Below are 17,309 nucleotides of genomic sequence, written 5' to 3'. Positions count from 1 at the left end.
ACTTACATGCTTATGTCTATCAACCTTTACCTTCTAAAACAGCGTCTGAAGATATTAGTACAGATCACACAACGTACCATTCAACACACAAAACAAGGCAAACTACCACCACCAATAAACCTATATCCTCTATACTCTGGATAAAATGTCAGAAGTTTAGTATTCTAATTTGTAATTTTTTTTTTTCTTAATTCTGCCTAAATCTCCTAGGCTTTCTAATACAAAGTAAGTAATTTCTGGCTAATCCTTAGGCCTTCCCTAAATTCAACTGCCCTGTCACACACTTGTAATATATTATATTACACTGGCATGTTAGATTGGATTTATCAACACTATTCACAGCTCAGCTGTTGTTTGACATACACATTTCAGTAATAAGCAAAAGCTCACCTGGATCACACTTTCCTAGTGCTTGGTAATATATAGTATCACATAGCCTTTTAGCCTATTTTGATAGCTGCACTTAATACAAGAATTTCTTTCCCCTATGTTTTATTAAAAAGAACTACTCAACTGCAGTAATAGTTTTCTGATGAGTTTCCCACCCTAGCAGATAACCTCATCTGCTGCTGAGGAACCTCCAAGTCAAAATTTCTGAAGCCTTTAGTAATAACAAACACAAAACCATGAACGGAGCAAAATGATGCCCCAAAATTGCAGAAGCTATTTTCTTTCTCATCAGAGGGCATTCACCAGCTCCTGCCCATGTTTAACATAGAACAACAAATAGTTATTAGATATTCATAGAAATCTCATTTTCTCTAGAGAGACGTGACATGAGGTTATTTATTCAGATGGGTGCTATCTTCAAAGTTTATTTCTCTATAAGCACTGCTGTTAATGACATTTGAATGTACACACGAAGTACATCAAGTAGTTCTATAATGTATATTTTGCCTCATACCTGCTATCTTAAATTGCTCCTCTCAACTACACCTGAACAAAGGGTAGCAAGGATAATGCCAATGCAAAAGAAAATGCTTCCCCACATGGAGGAAACATGTAGTTTCTTAATGGTGGGAAAAAAATGCGTTAATTTTTCCTATTTTTCTCTGTAATCTTTAATACAATAGTATGAAATTGGACAAAATAAGAGCTTCTGGTTACGTCTTCTTTTCTGGTGTCCTTTCTATACTAACAGATCAGAGAAAAGGCAGAATATTCCAAAATTTTCATAGTATATGCTTACAAGCACCAGGAAGAAAAAAAAAAAACAACAGCCATCATACCTCAGATTTCTTGTAATTATGTCAGCAAAAAGTCCTAGCTTAGATAGGAATTTTAATTTAGAATAAAACCATGCAGATACCACAACAGTAGCTAACAAGGAAAAAATTACTTATATACTTAATGATTCTTTTATCAGAAGCCTCATCACAAAAAACAGAGAATGAGGAAAACAGGAAATGCATTATACTTTACTCTAGTTTGATTAACTAATTTCAATATTCAAAAACAGTTTTTTGAAATGTATACATTGTATTACAATGTATTACAGTATTTTAAAGGAACCTCAAGTGAAATACAGAAATTTGAATGTAATTAAAAAACCCACCTCTGACATTAACACTAAAGGCAAGTTTTGTTCTACACAGTGTATGTGTAGTCATGTAAAATGAGTTAGTAAAACAAAACTCTGTTTTACCAGAGCCATATAATTTCATTATATGCTTTATGTATCTGGAAAACTGAATAAAATTTGTTTGCCTTACCATACAAGAACCAAATATAAGATTCAAATTAAGGCAAAACAATGTAATACTCAGAAGACTGAATTTGCAAGTATGAGCAAGCAATGTACATTTAGATGGAGGGGAGTTAGATGCCTCCACGCTTCACTGAAACACAAAGATTTGACTTTTTGGTGTCAGGTATCTTAGGGTCATACAGATAGCTTCAGATACTATTCAGAAAACAAGGCCATAAGGATAATTTATTCAATGCTTTAATAAAAATGGTGGTTTTATAAGTGGCAGCAAGCATCTGCAAACATTTAGAGAAAACAGGTCAGTTATTTGTTCATGCGAATTTTTTTCAAGTCTTTGATTGCAATGTTTACTTCCAATGTAGTGTGTTTACTACCGGATTTTTTTTTTTTTAATAATCTGCTAATAGTGTTAGTTTTGAAACAGAGGAAAGGACACAGTAAGAACAAAACCAAACAGTTCTCAGGGATGTCACCTGTGCTATCAACTTCTGTAGGGCTGTGGGAACAAGACAAAGGTTCTTCCTCTGAGTCAGAATCAGAATCAAGAAGCATGCGAGAAGTGGAAGGCTTAGTGGCAATACTGACAGAGGTAGAAGAGTGCTTGTAGGTAAAAGACATGGATTCCATAGTGTGGGATTGAGTGATATGGACTAAACATAAAGCATAAAGGAGGAAAAAGGTAGAAAAGAAGTCAAATAGAATCTCTAAGAAAAGAGTATTAGTTTTGCATTTCATCACATAACACAGTAATTTAAAGTAACCACCACAATGAAGAGGAAAAAAGTATTTCATTTTAATGGGGGACAATAGAATTTTTTAAAGAAAGTTCTTTAAATAAATGTAAGATTAAGTATGATTACAGATAGATTTAGTTAATAGATTGATAGTGAGCACTATCAAAGTACTGATAAGATGGTAGAAACACCTGAAGATGAAAAGCCACAGAATCATCAGAGTGTTAATTTAATACTTCAGTTTCTATGGTAAAACTCTGATTAAAAAACAATTAATGCAGAAATATTAATGAAAGTAACATACCAGGAAATCCATCATCTGCCTCAGCATCTCCAGGTCCACTGCCTATGCTACTGTTGTCTAGACCAATGTGTAATGACTGTAGCTGTGAACGAAGCTGTTCAATGTCACTGTCTTTGCTGTCCAGAGTCATCTGGAGCTCAATCCGTATCTGACTCTCTTCTGCTATTTGCTGTAAGAATAAATTACAAGATTTCCTATTAGCACAATACTCAGTTACTCAGTGAAAATGTAAGTAGAAAATGACGCAGACTTTGCAGCCAATCTCTATATTTACACTATGTATTTCTTCTAGTCATAGGAAATTGAGGAATAGAGACTGTATACGCTACCTTAAAGGCTGTATCAATTCAAGGAGAATTACAGAAAATGCCATCTATGTTTATATTTGCAAAAAGATCTTACTGCCTGCATTTCATTGATTTCCTTCTGATATTTGATCATCATTTGGGTTAACTTTTCTCGTTCAGATTTCAGTTCCATATGCAGTTTCCTATTTTCCTTTTCCTTTCGCCGCACATCAGTGTCAGCTCCACGTTTGACTGGACCCTTCCGATTCATGATTTCAGCCAATTTATTCACAGCCTTCCCACAGGAAAAGAAAAAAAAAAGACAAATATCACACCATAAATACACAGAGTTGTATCATGAAGAAATGTCTTCTCTCCTACACACAACCAGACACTTGTAATCTAACTGTAAACTAAGACCTCTTCATATCCAGTACTATAAAGTTGCTTTAATTCAATGTAGGATTCAAAATTGAAAAGAAGATGATGATGCCACTTTTACTTTAAGCAAGCATTAGCTGTGAACACTTCTAATAATTCAATTATTCTCTTCCTTTTTCATTAGCTAGATGGGGCTCTGCACAACCTGATCTAGTTGAAGATGTCCCTGCACGTTGCAGGGATGTTGGACTAGATGACCTTTGAAGGTCCCGTCTAACCCAAACTGTTCTGTGATTCATGAACGCTATCTCTTCATTCATTTACATATATTTGTTTACCTGGGTTTTCAATGTTCTTTCATTCAACAGCTGTTTCTCAAATTGTGCTTTAATATTTCCTACATTTGCTTCTTCTTCTTTTAGTTTTGTAACTTCTGTAGCAAGACAATTAAAAAGAAATTCTATGAAAGCTCATTACTAAAGAAAATAGTACTATTAAATAACAAAACTGGTTTCAAATTAAATTACATTTGGTTCAGAGAGTACATACGTTCTTGTACTTCCTTCAGTTTATTGTTTAGTTCTTCTTTCTCATTAGCAAGATTAGCCACATCACTAGTTAGCGTCCTATTTGCTTCCTCCAACTATGGAAGAAAAAGTACATGTGACCATGTAACAAAACTCATTTGGCACATAAAAGCATTACAGGATAGAAGGAAATGCTGCAGAGTGAAACCAGGATAAGGATAAGAGAACTAGATATAAGAGGGCAAGGGGCACAGAAGAAAGAAGGATCAGAGAGATGCATGGAGGAAACATGGTAAGAGATTTTTTTTCATTGAGTTCATAGAAAATAAAATATTTTTTAAATTTCAGATATGCTTGTTTATCACTTGCCTCTAAATATGCTAAATAACAATGCACAACTCAACTGCAAATAAAACTCAAGCTCAGGTAAACCTCTAGCAAAATTACAATTCACATTACTCACAGAGGCTATGGTGGCATCTTTCTCAGTAAGCTCCTGTTTATGCCTGGCCATCATCTCTTTAATCTCCAGCTCTTTCATAATCTTCTCTTTTTCCAAATCAGAGTACTGTTCTTCAGCAATGGAACGTGCAAGTTGTTCTGAATCTGCTTTTGTCAAAGTAATCTCTAGCTGAGCAGCCAAGGAATCTCTGCAAATTATTAATATATATTATTAACTTTTAAAATGAGAGGTTACCGGGGGTGGGGGGGTGGTGGTAGAAAAAAAGAAGAAAATGACAAAAAGCCATCTTAATCTTTTATGTATTAGTAGTATAACTCGTAAAACCAACCTCTCATCCTGTAACTCTTGTATCTTTTGCTGCATTTCTTTACAAAGTTTGGTCTTTTCCTCACATTCTTCTTTAAGTTCTCGAACTTGCGTCTTATACAGAGTCTAGAATTTAAAGTTGGAAAGAAAAGGACATGACTTGCATATTCTAGCTTGGAGGTACACAGAAAATGATACAAGATGACATTGTATGCAATTCTCTAATCACACACTCAGAGTACAATTGTGGTATAATTGTGCAATGCCTTCTCTAAATTTAATTAAATGTCATCATCATTCCCAAATATGTTTTGGTTATATTATTATTTTTTTTAACTTGTATATTTGTGAATGGATAGATGTATGATATACATTTTGTATGTTTGTAAACATACTGTTAAAGAAACTCTCAGTGTGAAAATCACTGTTTGATAGAAAATTAGAGGTATCTGAAGCAAGGAAAATCATTAATTTCTTTTTCTCTACTATTTTAAATTTTTGTCTGATATAGGTAGGTATGTAAAATTTAGACTTTAACCATACAAATCCATGAAAACAACATGACATTTAAAGACCAAAAAGAAGTATAGGAGAAAGAAAAAAAGTAGATTAGAAAAGCATCTGAAATTCAAAATTTTGCAAAACGGATATAAAGTGAGAGCTCTAAAGGAAATTAAAGAAAAATTATATTGCTCTGTACACTCAAATGACTGAATACAGGTGAAGTGACAGACAACTCCAAGTGGATTTACCGCAGGGCTTTCAAGACAGACTGTCTCTCCCTGGCCCCTCCACAGCAGTTGGCTGACCCCAAATCTCCCTTTCTCTCCTTCAATGTGTGCAACTTTTTGATCTACTAAAACTTCAGATAGCCCTTCTCCTCACTGACATAAAGACCACAGTAAAATCTTAAGTTTCCTTACATTCTGAAGCAAGCCTTTTGGTCTTTACCTGCAGTGTAACTGGACGTGCACTGTTAAAATTAATTAACCTTCATATGCTAGTGATGATTTTTAAGTACCATACCTATTTATTCTGTTGTACACTATCACAATAAAGCAAAAGCTCCCAACAGATGTCTACCAAGTTTGGCTGTACTGCAAAAATTTCCTTCCAAGCCTTAAATGTACATGTTTGGTCACACCACGTGATGCTGAGAATACAGCTCTTCTCTTCCATGTAGCATGGAAGAGATGCTGACTGCAAAAGGCTTGAAACATGCAGAAAATTATTTATGCTGTGGAAGAGAAGGAATTAACTCCTTGACTCCTCCCTCCCTCTAAACTCTGTTTAGGACTCCCTTCCAAAGCTGGAACATTTCTTAACCTGAGCTGAGCTCTTTCATACTATGCAGTGATCAAGAGCAAGGAGTGATGACAGTGCTGCAGACAAGACTGAAGGCATAAACAAGAAAAAGAATTAAGTTAGAGATGTGAAATGCTTGACAGCTGAGGGCGAAGAAGAAAAGCTAACACTAAACTTAGTAAACAGGTTAGTATAAAAATAAAGAAGCATTAAAACATACTGAGAAGTACTGTTCAGCTTCAAGCTGGTCTTGAAGCTCTTTCATTTGTCCATCTGCATCTTGACGTTCCCTAGAAAGGAATAACATACTGTAGAAGATATGAAGATATTCCAAACCAGTAAATACAAAAGGCAGCATTCACACTCTTAAGATCTTCAGTCATTTCCTGACCAAAGTATGGTCAGCAGTTAAACCTGAGGCTTCCTCTGGGTACCAGCTCTCTTTTTCACTTGCACAGCTGAGAATACCGCACTCATAAGAAGTCAGTTTGATACCGTTAACACACTAACTACAACAGTGTCACATAGTTTAATCTGACAGAACTGATAAAACAAACAGCCACCAACAGAATCTTATTTCCATGTAAAATGTTAAGGTTCTGACAGATTTTTTGGGGTCTCTTGTTTGCAAGAGCACAGTCTGTGAAAACATGTCTCTGTTCTTTGACGTGCATCAGTTTTTGAATTCTTCTGTTACTAAAACAACACAGAAAGTCAATTAGTCAGTCCCATAACAAAAAAAAGATTTCTGCCAGTGTTTCACATGACAGCAACTCTCACGTGGAGCTGCCTTCTACACGAGTAACTGCATCTTGCTGACAGAAAAGATAAAAGCACCAGGAGATAAACCATCAGAAAGTCATAAAGGAGTTCAGAATGCGTTTCATCTGATATATGTGCTAAACTTGTCTGTTCATTCACTAGAATGTTCTTTAGGGGGGGATTAATTAATTAATTATTATCAGGTGCAAATATTACTTGTAAGACCTTGAAGAACTGCTGGGATTTAACACAACTACTATTTGAAGGTCCAATAGATGTGTTTAAACATCTTTAGTATTGAATATTTCTAATGCTTACGTTTCACAGCTCTGTATTAGTATTCATTTCCTACTCTAAAGCTCTCATGGGCTAATAATGCCAGTAACTTGCCTCTTTACTGAAGTCCTACATAATTTAAAAAAAAAAGTACCTAGATTTTCTGTTAAGTACGTGTTTCTCTGAAGTCCTCACACTCTTGTCCTTAAGCTGGGTTTTTAAGATTTTCAGGATAATAACATCTTTTAGTACAAAAGTATACACCACTGAATCACTAGGGCAAATCTCAACTAGAGTCACTGTAAATTATTTTAAACAATTAAGTTTTGCACTGTAGAATAGCATATTCTGTGCAGCAAATTTTTAAAATTAATATCGTTCTCAGCTTTTGCCCAACAACAATTACAAATCAGTAACATTACTAAAAAATATAGAGCAACTCTGCGTACTTGCGAAGTTCGTTATTTTGCTTTTCCAGACTTAATTTGATTTCCTGAAGATGGTTATTCTCCTGTTTTAACTGCTTCTCTGACATTTTCAGGGTGTTGACCTGTTGCGTTTGCATCTTGAGGTCATTTTGAGTGAGACAGCGCTTTTGTGTTTCTTGCTCTATTTTTAATGTCAGGTTTTTTACCTGAAAAATAAACAAGTATAAATAAACCTGTGAATTTTACAGACCTACACAGGAAAGCAACATTTAAACTGTGTCTCTTATTGATTTCCTCTACATTTTTGTACAACATGCTCACATCTTCTGATGTCAAAGCTGTTTCCTGAATAAAGGCATTAGCATAGAATAAACAACCTAGTTTTTCCATGTCAATCTCACAACATTTTACATTGCAGAAAAAACCTTTTTAAGATCAATAATGCTGAAGTATTTCAGCAAAATGAAACCATGCTCAGTAAAGTAGACTTTTTAAAGCTCGAAATACAGAGAAGGAAAAAGTTGCTGCCATTTTCATTCACAAGCATTCCTAAATATAGCTTTAACAGGGAAAACATCATGACATTGACAATTAGGTTACACTCAAGACTCCTTTTGTCATTGTTCCTTACATCTTCATTTAGTATATCCTTTTGCCTAAGGAGCTCATTGATTTTCTGTTGTGATTGTTTGAGATCACAGTCCAACATGGAACGCTGCTTTTCAGCTTCTAACAACCGGTTTTCTACTTTTTGCTTTAAAGCTCTCTCTTCCAAAAGCTTCTTCTCCATTTCTGTGAAGTAAGAGATTTAAGACATCAGTCAGTGTAAACCAGGGGATTTTGGAGGGTGAGGGGAGGAGGACGCCTATTCCATATTAACAATAAGCAACAAGTTTATCCTTTTAACACTGAAGAGAAAGATTGATGAAAAGTGATTCATTAAAATCTTCACAGTAAACCCACACCCACAGGATGCTTTACAAGCATTCCTGACTGATAGCTATTGCCCACTTTTGAGTTTCAAGATAACTTCCAGTTTATCTGCAACACATCTGAGATGGATAAAAAGGGTGGATTTTAAAAAATAATCCATCTAAATCTACTGAAGTGTTGCTTTGACTATGATAATTTGAAATCATTTAAAAAGTCGAAGCTTTTCAGGAACCTGATATGCCAAGTGATTCAGCCTTTATTACAGAATCATTTCTGTTTCTTTTGAACATCTGCATGCTCAAAATATTTGTCAATCTCTGCAGTTGGAAAGACAGGATCTGCAGGTAGATTTTTAAGTAGCTGAACATAAGCCATTTAATTCAAAAGTAAGAGCCCATCTTCTGGAATTGTTTGCTAATTATCCCTCTAAGATATTTCAATTGTCATGAGATACACCAGAATATGCACGGTGACTACAGAAGCCCAGCAAAGGCTTTGCTATTTTTAACTCCATCTGGTCTACATATTTAAATTGTTAAGTTGCTGACATATACTTTATTTAGCAAGTCACAAAAAAGGTATAAGTACACTGAGTAAGAACACAGATAAGCTCTTAACTAAGATGTTTCAAGCAATTTTAGTAACATAAATTTCAGAAAAATTAGTTCTGAATACACTAGCACAGAAAATGAATTAGTGGTGTGCAATGCAGAAGCTGTTTTACTCCGAGACTAAAACAGTGTGTCTTTAACCTAGCAAAGCAAGGATAAAGGGAATATGACTGATTTTTATGACACTAATTGTATTTATAAAGAACAGGGTAATCAAGGAAAACAGCCTACACTTAGGCTTCCACTAGCATTACAAGATTATGTTGTCTACTATGTATAATTTATACCTACGTCCAGCCATAATGTCAAATACATACCTTTCATGGCTTCAGATTTTGCTTCCTCTATAGACTCATAGATCTTATTTTTGTCTGCTAATCGTGCTTTTGTGGCTTTATGTTCAGCTTCTTCTTGTTCTAGGTTCTGCTGCATAACTTTGAATTTATATGTCATATCTATTTCCATGTTGCTTTTTTCCTGTTAAAGAAGAAAGTACATTGAAATAAAACATTAAATACATCAAGTTAAAGACAAAAGTATTGGACAACAGTAACATACTGCTTGGAAATATGCTAAGAGTAGAAGAGACGGCTCAGACTCTAAGGAGCTAACTGAGAACTCATTTCTACAAATGTGTTTCTATGGATAGCAAAGTGCTCCAGAAATGCACAATGACATCCCCAGTTGCAAACAATTATAGAATTACTGCCTTAACAACCAACGTTTTGTACTAAGAGCGGCTCAAAGATTAGTTTACTGAATAATTTTTTCAATACTTTTGTTTCAATGACAAATTAAAAAAAATATTAGCAGAAGCTTTTTATTTGAGAGTTTAAAAAAAAATCAGATTAAATTAAATGCTACTTCTGCACTGTTAAGCTACTCACTAGAGTACATGTACTTTAGAAGTGTAAGGTATTATGATCTTAAGGGAAATGCTGACTTTTTTCCCCCCACACTCATCATATTGCAAAAACAATAAAGAAAAAATCAAGGAAAAAGAATAAACATTGAAAACAAGGTGCTTTTTTGCATAGATTTTTATCTCCGTGTCTCAAGTAATGAAAGTGCAAATCTAAAAATTCTGTAAGAATGTAACACCAATGTTCACTTATTAGTGCTGTTACCTTTTCTAAATCTGTAAGTTTTTCCTGCAATTGTCTCTTCTCCATTTCCAGTTTGGCTAACGCACTCTTTCCATTTTTTACTTCTTCTTCCAGGCTAGATATTCGACCTAAAGATGACCAAAACATCAGTGAGGCTGGGCAGTGATTTGAAAAAGAATGTACTGTATCTACTTAGACATGTAACAGCTTTTAATTCTGATTATTAAGAACATCTCCCTTCAGGGTGATTTAAAAAGTTATCAATAACATTTTATGAATGTTATCACTTATTTTCTCTTAAATGTGTGTCCACACTTACAGAACGCTGTATAGAACAGCATGCTAATCTAGTCACAATTTGAAGCTCAAATAACATCACCACAACCTATTTTTATTTCTGAAATGAGAAGCAAGCTTAACTTTGGAACACTTGTGGGAATACCTTGTAAATCACTGATAATCTCCGATCCATGACTTCGATCTCTCCTTTCTGATTCTAGAGCTGACTGAAGATTGAGAAAGTCCTTCTCCAGTTTGAGTTTAGCATTCTCCAGCAGGCAGTTCTTATCTTGTAGTTCTCGATTATTAGCTTCCAGCTGCTGGATTTGCTTTGTGCTTTCTGTCTGGTTCTTCCTTAACCTGGCTGCAGTATCAGACTCTGATCGCAGCAAAGAATTGGCTTCATCCAACTAAGGATTGCAAAAAACATACTTCAGAGACAATTAAAATACAACACTACCATTTCTACTACAGAATACTTGATTTTATGGATTAAATAAAAAAGAGTGTACTTCAAAATTATTTTGAACACCAAAACATGACAAGAAAGAACAGCTTTTAAAACTCCCATTACACATTTCAATTCCCTCCACTAGTAACAAAATCTGTACTTCAAACAGCTGTTATTTTAGAATATACACAAAGTTGGCATGCCTGTCTTTGTAGCTGATTGATTTTCTCATTGGATATTTGAGAGTTCTGATTCCTCTTTTTTAAATCTTCAAGCTGGTCTTTCAAGCTGTTAACTGTAAAAAAAACAATTCAACATTGTTAATCAACTGTCATGAAAAAGCTTCAATTTGAACTATAATTCATTTATTTTATCTTTTAAAAATCCACATCAAAACAAAATCCTTCAGGCATGGTTCAACATACCCTCATTTTCCAAATTGCGTTTCTTATCTGCTTCATGTTCTGCTTTTCTCTGGTATTCTGTATTCTTATGCTGAAGAAGAGCCTTCTCTCTTTCTAACTGTCTGACTGCAGACTCTACATTCTTCCTTGAACTTATCTGGATATATTTAAAAAAAAAGAAAACACTACTTACATACAGAAGAGTGGTATTTTTTTAAATTATAAAAAGACAGTTCACGCACTCAGTTTAGCTTGTAATGGAAAAATCACGGAATCATTAAGGTTGGAAAAGACCTTTAAGATCATCAAGTCCAACCATCAACCCAACACCACCATGCCCACTAAACCAGGTCCCGAAGTGCCACATTCACACGTTTTTTGAACACCTCCAGTGATGGTGACTCCACCACCTCCCTGGGCAGCCTGTTTCAATGCTTGACCACTCCCCTCAGTAAAGAAATTTTTCCTAATATCCAGTCTAAACCTCCCCTGGTGCAACTTGAGGTCATTTCCTCTTGTTCAATCGCTTGTTACTTGGGAGAATAGATCAACACCCACCTCACCACAACCCCCTTTCAGGTAGTTGTAGAGAGCGATAAGGTCTCCCCTCAGCCTCCTCTTCTCCAGACTGAACAACCCCAGTTCCCTCAGCCGCTCCTCATAAGACTTGTGCTCCAGCCCCCTCACCAGCTTCGTTGCCCTTTTCTGGACACGCTCCAGCAATTCAATGTCCTTCTTGTAGTGAGGGACCCAAAACTCAACACAGTATTCAAGCTGCGGCCTCACCAGCGCTGAGTGCAGGGGCATGGTCACTTCCCTGACACAGTCTATTTGCCTGCCGCAAACAGTGTGTCAGAACACGTGGCCAAATCCAGCTCAGGACGACTGTGGCCAGGAGCTTTTACAACTTAAAGACTGTTTGATCATTTGGATTTCACAAATCTCGTAAACCTGCCTAGCAGCCACTCTGGAAGCACAAAAACACAGATGTATTGTAAGGTCTTGACATGTGCCTGGATGAGCAATACATTAAGTTGCACACATCTACTAAAGATATGACAAATTTGTAGTAGTACTAAGGTGCAAAGCTCGGTAAGAAGTAGGGTCCTTTTACTGACACTGAGTAATGCAAAGAATGGCCTTCCTCTTCTAGCAACACTACACTCACATCTTCAACTTTTAGAATTGTATATGGGATATTTATATCATGCTGTCCTCCAAATTAAATACAGAGTAAAAAATGAATTCTGGAAACAAATGTGTAGTTGTAGTACAGAAATCATGATGAAAGTATTTTAGCAGTGACAACAATTTCATGCTTGTGAATAGCAAGACATCAACTTCTATTACTTGCTATAAATACACAGCTACTCAGTAATTTGCTGTTTCCTAAGGAAAAAAGCCAAATGTTAAAGTTCTAATTCCAATACAAAATAAATACCGACTTACCTCTTCATCTAGCTCCTTCACTATCTTCTCTAAACGAGTATTAGTAGACCTGAAGAAATTTGAAAAATATTTTTAAACCTTGCTGATTATACAGAAATTAGGATGTTTGGAAATGTCTCAGTAATTTTATGTAAGTTACTCTACTTTTCAGCAATCACATGAAACTTCAAGGACTGGGGAAATCACTCAAACAACAGAGATTCTTATGGGGAGTTAAGGCAAAAAAACAACCAAAAAAACCTCCCCAAAACAGTTGTCACAGGAGTAGCAAGAATTAAGCCAGCAATTTACAGTGAGATCTGCTTGCAGTGTTGGTAATCCCCAAAGTGGATTAAAATGCTTTTAAGCATTCAAAAACAAAAAGGTGTAATAAAACTTCTTTATAAACGTATCAAACATGTCAAAACAGTCTCACCTGTACTTCTGTTCTAGTTCATCTTTGGCTTGTAATTCATTACTGAGCTGTTCTTCTAGCTTGCTTAGTTTTTTCTGAAACTGTAAAATGTCAAAAAAGCACAGCCCACATATAAAAATGCTATCACATAAAACAAGCGTAATTCAGTTAAATAACAAAAAAAAGGGAAAAAGAGGAAAATTAATTCAATCTTCCACTATATTATTTTAAAACCATCACTAGAAGGTTACATCTTTACAAGGTATTAATCCGGATGATTTTAAAGATACAGATCCATAGCAACGAAATTTGCTGCATGCTACATTAAATCTAACCATCACAGAGTTATGTACCACAGATTGTGAGTCATAAAATTTCTATGGGCAAAGAATATTCTTACTGGCCCTTTGCTGTGCTCTTTCTCTGCAGACGGAGACTTTCCACTGCAGCAGAATTTTTGGGATAGTCTTTTCTAAATAAAAATAAAAAGTAAAAAGGCAGGCACATGACCAAATTGGACAATATTCAGAGAATATTACTAAGCATGTTTAGTGACCTCACATAAAGAAGAATTTCTTAGTTCAACACTAACAAACACTTCAAGTTAGGGAATGCTTTGTTTTGCTTACTAAAATATTAAAAAGAAGTTGTGAGTCAAGTACCCAAATATTCATGAAATGAATTATAAATAGCAAATTTTTGAATCCTCTCAAGCCTGAAAGGCTTTCAAATGCACTTATTTTCCTCCCTTTCCCCTCCTTTTCTACCCCCCAAACGTAAAATGTAAAAATGTGGTTTTCTGAATCATTTTAGAATTGTTACAATTAGAAGATTCCCAGAACAGGGACACTGAAAAGGACACCAAAACTGGAGAATCATTGCTTGAGAAAATACAAATGAAAAAAGTTGTCAGAAGTGAAATGCAAAATTTTACCAGCTACATTTACTATCACAACATAAAGCAAGTATCACAAATGTGACACTGTGATTTTAAACAACAGTAGCATTTCTTTTTAAAAGGGAAACTCTAAAACTATTAATCTATTCAGCAATGTCTAGAACTATTAATCTATTCAGCAATGACAGGAAGGAATGGAGTCTAATAAACATTTGCATTTAAATTTATGCTGGTCAATACATAATGCATTTCCTTTACTTATTTTTTAAAGTTTCAAAAGGAGTTGTAAGTTTTAAGAAAAGTTTACAATATACTATCTACACTTGAATAATACAAATGTTTAAGTAAAATAATGAAGTAAATAAGTACATGAAAATTCCATAGCATTCTCCTGTCATCTGCAAATTTAAGTTCAACTGTTATTCTTCAAAAGCTAGATAAACATGCTCCATACACTCACTTCAACTGAGAGCATGATTTAAGCATTCCTTTATCACTGCAGGTGACAATTTAGTTTTCCAAACTCTGAATAAATCAGACAAGAATCACTCAGGCAAATGTGGAGCCAAAATTCACAACCCTCCCAAGAGTGATGCTGTTTGTGGCAGAGCTGTACACATTTGTTTTCCAAACAAGTTCTATATGTCAAAAGAATATAAGAAAAAACTGTATTCATTCATCTTTATACTATAGCACCTTAATGCTTGAGTACAACTGTTTCAAAATACAACTGGTTTACTGTTAACAATTCGGTGAATACAGATTCAAGACATTTCACATTTACACAAATTATGTAGGATTTTTTTGATTCCTTTCATAATTCAATTCATATACTTACCTCCTTGCTGTCCTGTAAATAGAAAATACCATTTTTATTGAGGATCATTAAAAGACAAAAAGCCCCCCATAAAATTTCATGAAAACTTATTTTAGACTTTGTCTTTTCTTAACAGACTTTAAAAAAATAGTTAATCATACCACTAATACTTACAAAAAAAGGCACTAACCTCATTTTTACTAGATTGCACAGATTCATTTTCTCTGCAAGACTGAGAGGAGTCACTTAGCAACCTGTCAAAAACAAAAACAAATCCCTCCAGCTCTTATTCAAGTTTTCAACAACTCTGGCAACCTTGCCAATCAACTCATTTTAATCAATTCTCTCAAGTCTTAATTTGTTCTACACTGTTCTCAGAACAAAGCTTGCTTTATTTCCGTGTGATTGCATCTTTCTGATTTGAACCTTTTCTTAAGTGAAGTACAACATATGTTTTCAAACCCATAGCAGCTTATTTTTTTTAATACAATTATTTCTTAACTATTCAAGTTGAGTCCTAGCAAGCTATATCTGCGTAAACTTTTTTCTAAAGGTACTAATAAAAAGCCATTTTAGAACTAAATTACAATTCTATCAGTATTTTAACCCTGAAAGATTGTTTAAGAGACTATATAATTTTATGCATATAGAAATACTGTGTTTAGTCAGAGTTATCAAAATAACCAAAACAGTAGCAAATTATATACTCCATTTAAACTCTCCATTTTGTATCTTCACAACTGGACATAAATAAATATAATGCAATGAATAAATCATGTATCTAGAGTGAAAAAAGGATATGATATAGGAAAAATCTGCCGGTGTATTTCTAAAAATGCGTATTAAAGTATCACATACAAATTATCTCTATAGTAGGTAAATCCTATAAAAGGCAACTGGTTTCCCACGAACGCTTTGGGAATTGGGAAGGTTTCCACGTCTCCCTTGTCGTCCTCAATGTCGTCAAAATTACTGCTGTCTATATCACTGCTAAGCTCAGGAACAACAGGAGCAGCAGCTATAAAAAGGGGAGAAAAGATCAACTTCATTCCAAGATTCATCTACTTGCTATATACTAGTAACCCTATAATGTTAAAAAGTCTAGTTGTCTTGCTAGTTAAATATGTATTAAACATAGGGCAGATCTGTAAATACTACTGTGAACATTTTTTTCTAGAGAAATCTACTTTTACACTAGTTTCCTAATGCACAGAGTATCTAATGTGCGAAATGTATTTGCTAAAGTAATCACATTTCAGAATAGAACTCTAAATACAATCAGCATTTTAAGAAACTTTAGTAAATATATGACTTTAGAACTTATGATCAAGCTCATGATCTGAACTGACATACTTCATTTTTTTGCTTAAAGCTATCAGGTTCACAATGCCTTAAATGAAAAGCAGTAAAACTGACAAGAATGCTGTCAGACTACTGTCTACTACAAAAGGTTAAAAAACCCCACAAAACACAAACAAAAAAAAAAACCCCAAACCAAACAAAACAAAACAACAAAAGCCACAAAGAAACAGAATGTAGCATGCATTCTTTTTAGTTAGAATTCTAAAACATCCAGTTCTGTTGTTCAAAACAGAAATCTATACATTTAAAGCGTGATAAAGGTGAGGATAATTCCAGCAGGAAAAATATGTATTTTCTAACCCTTACTGATAGTTTTTATAATACAAATGATAAATATGGAAGTTTCAGCAAGATTCTTGATAGACAGAAAATACTAAATTAATTTATACAGCTTAAAGTTTTTTTTTTCATTTCCACTATTCCAAATACTGAATAAAAATAGAGCTTTTAAGCTAATTTACTTACTCTCTCGAATGTTGTCCCAGTTCCACTGATCACTCTTGAAGAAAGGATGATGCTTTATTTCTTCTACTCCATTTCTCCCAAGTCGCACATCCCTAAACATAGCAATTAAGCCAAATTCACATTAGCAGAAATAGCATTTTTTTTTTGTTATTTAAATTTTGACTTGCTAATAAGCAGCAAAAACTTTTCGTAAAGGCTGTCTGTAGTAGCCACATTAATGGTCGAATTAAAAAAATTTAAAAACCACCAACTACTGATCTGTAGGTTCTTATACAAAATGTACTCTGTTTCTTAGCATATACTCTCCCTGTGACTGCTAAAATGCCCAGAGTTTGGAGTCTGCCACGTGGGGAGTAAAGCAAGAAAGAGAGCACTGAGGCAAAAACTAAAAACACAAACAAAAACCCAACACCCTCGGGGAAAAAAAAAACCTGCAGAAGTTCTGCGTCTGCCAAACCACATGACAAACCTTAAGACGCAAGTGAAGGAAGGTCTAACTTACTGCACAGAACAGTTATTCAAAGCTGGACTGAAATAAATATTTTAAGAATTCCATCCTCTGCCCCATAACTAACCCTGACGCATCTTTTGCTGATGAAGTAAATCTTACGTGCAACAAGAAACTTTTAGTTTGACCAGAAGTCTCTCTTAAAACTATC

The 17,309-nt window shown here is 34.6% G+C and overlaps 1 protein-coding gene across 1 annotated transcript in view; it reads right to left on the bottom strand.

The window, feature by feature from the left end:
• Window positions 1–17,309, bottom strand: part of ROCK2 (Rho associated coiled-coil containing protein kinase 2) — a gene marked incomplete at its 3' end in the record, with an annotated part of 47,315 nt that overhangs the window by 8,198 nt on the left and 21,808 nt on the right. The window contains 19 exon segments of the mRNA XM_081998190.1: window positions 2,747–2,915; window positions 3,149–3,328; window positions 3,753–3,847; window positions 3,964–4,057; window positions 4,405–4,591; window positions 4,733–4,836; window positions 6,236–6,305; window positions 7,503–7,687; window positions 8,113–8,273; window positions 9,343–9,502; window positions 10,153–10,259; window positions 10,574–10,820; window positions 11,065–11,156; window positions 11,287–11,422; window positions 12,715–12,763; window positions 13,130–13,209; window positions 14,999–15,077; window positions 15,682–15,841; window positions 16,651–16,742. Of these exon segments, the coding sequence (XP_081854316.1) occupies window positions 2,747–2,915; window positions 3,149–3,328; window positions 3,753–3,847; window positions 3,964–4,057; window positions 4,405–4,591; window positions 4,733–4,836; window positions 6,236–6,305; window positions 7,503–7,687; window positions 8,113–8,273; window positions 9,343–9,502; window positions 10,153–10,259; window positions 10,574–10,820; window positions 11,065–11,156; window positions 11,287–11,422; window positions 12,715–12,763; window positions 13,130–13,209; window positions 14,999–15,077; window positions 15,682–15,841; window positions 16,651–16,742 (2,447 nt within the window).

Source organism: Phaethon aethereus (genome assembly GCF_964289735.1).
Source record: "Phaethon aethereus genome assembly, chromosome: 3".
Classification (NCBI taxonomy): domain Eukaryota; kingdom Metazoa; phylum Chordata; class Aves; order Phaethontiformes; family Phaethontidae; genus Phaethon; species Phaethon aethereus.
This window is presented reverse-complemented; position numbering and strand designations above follow the sequence as displayed.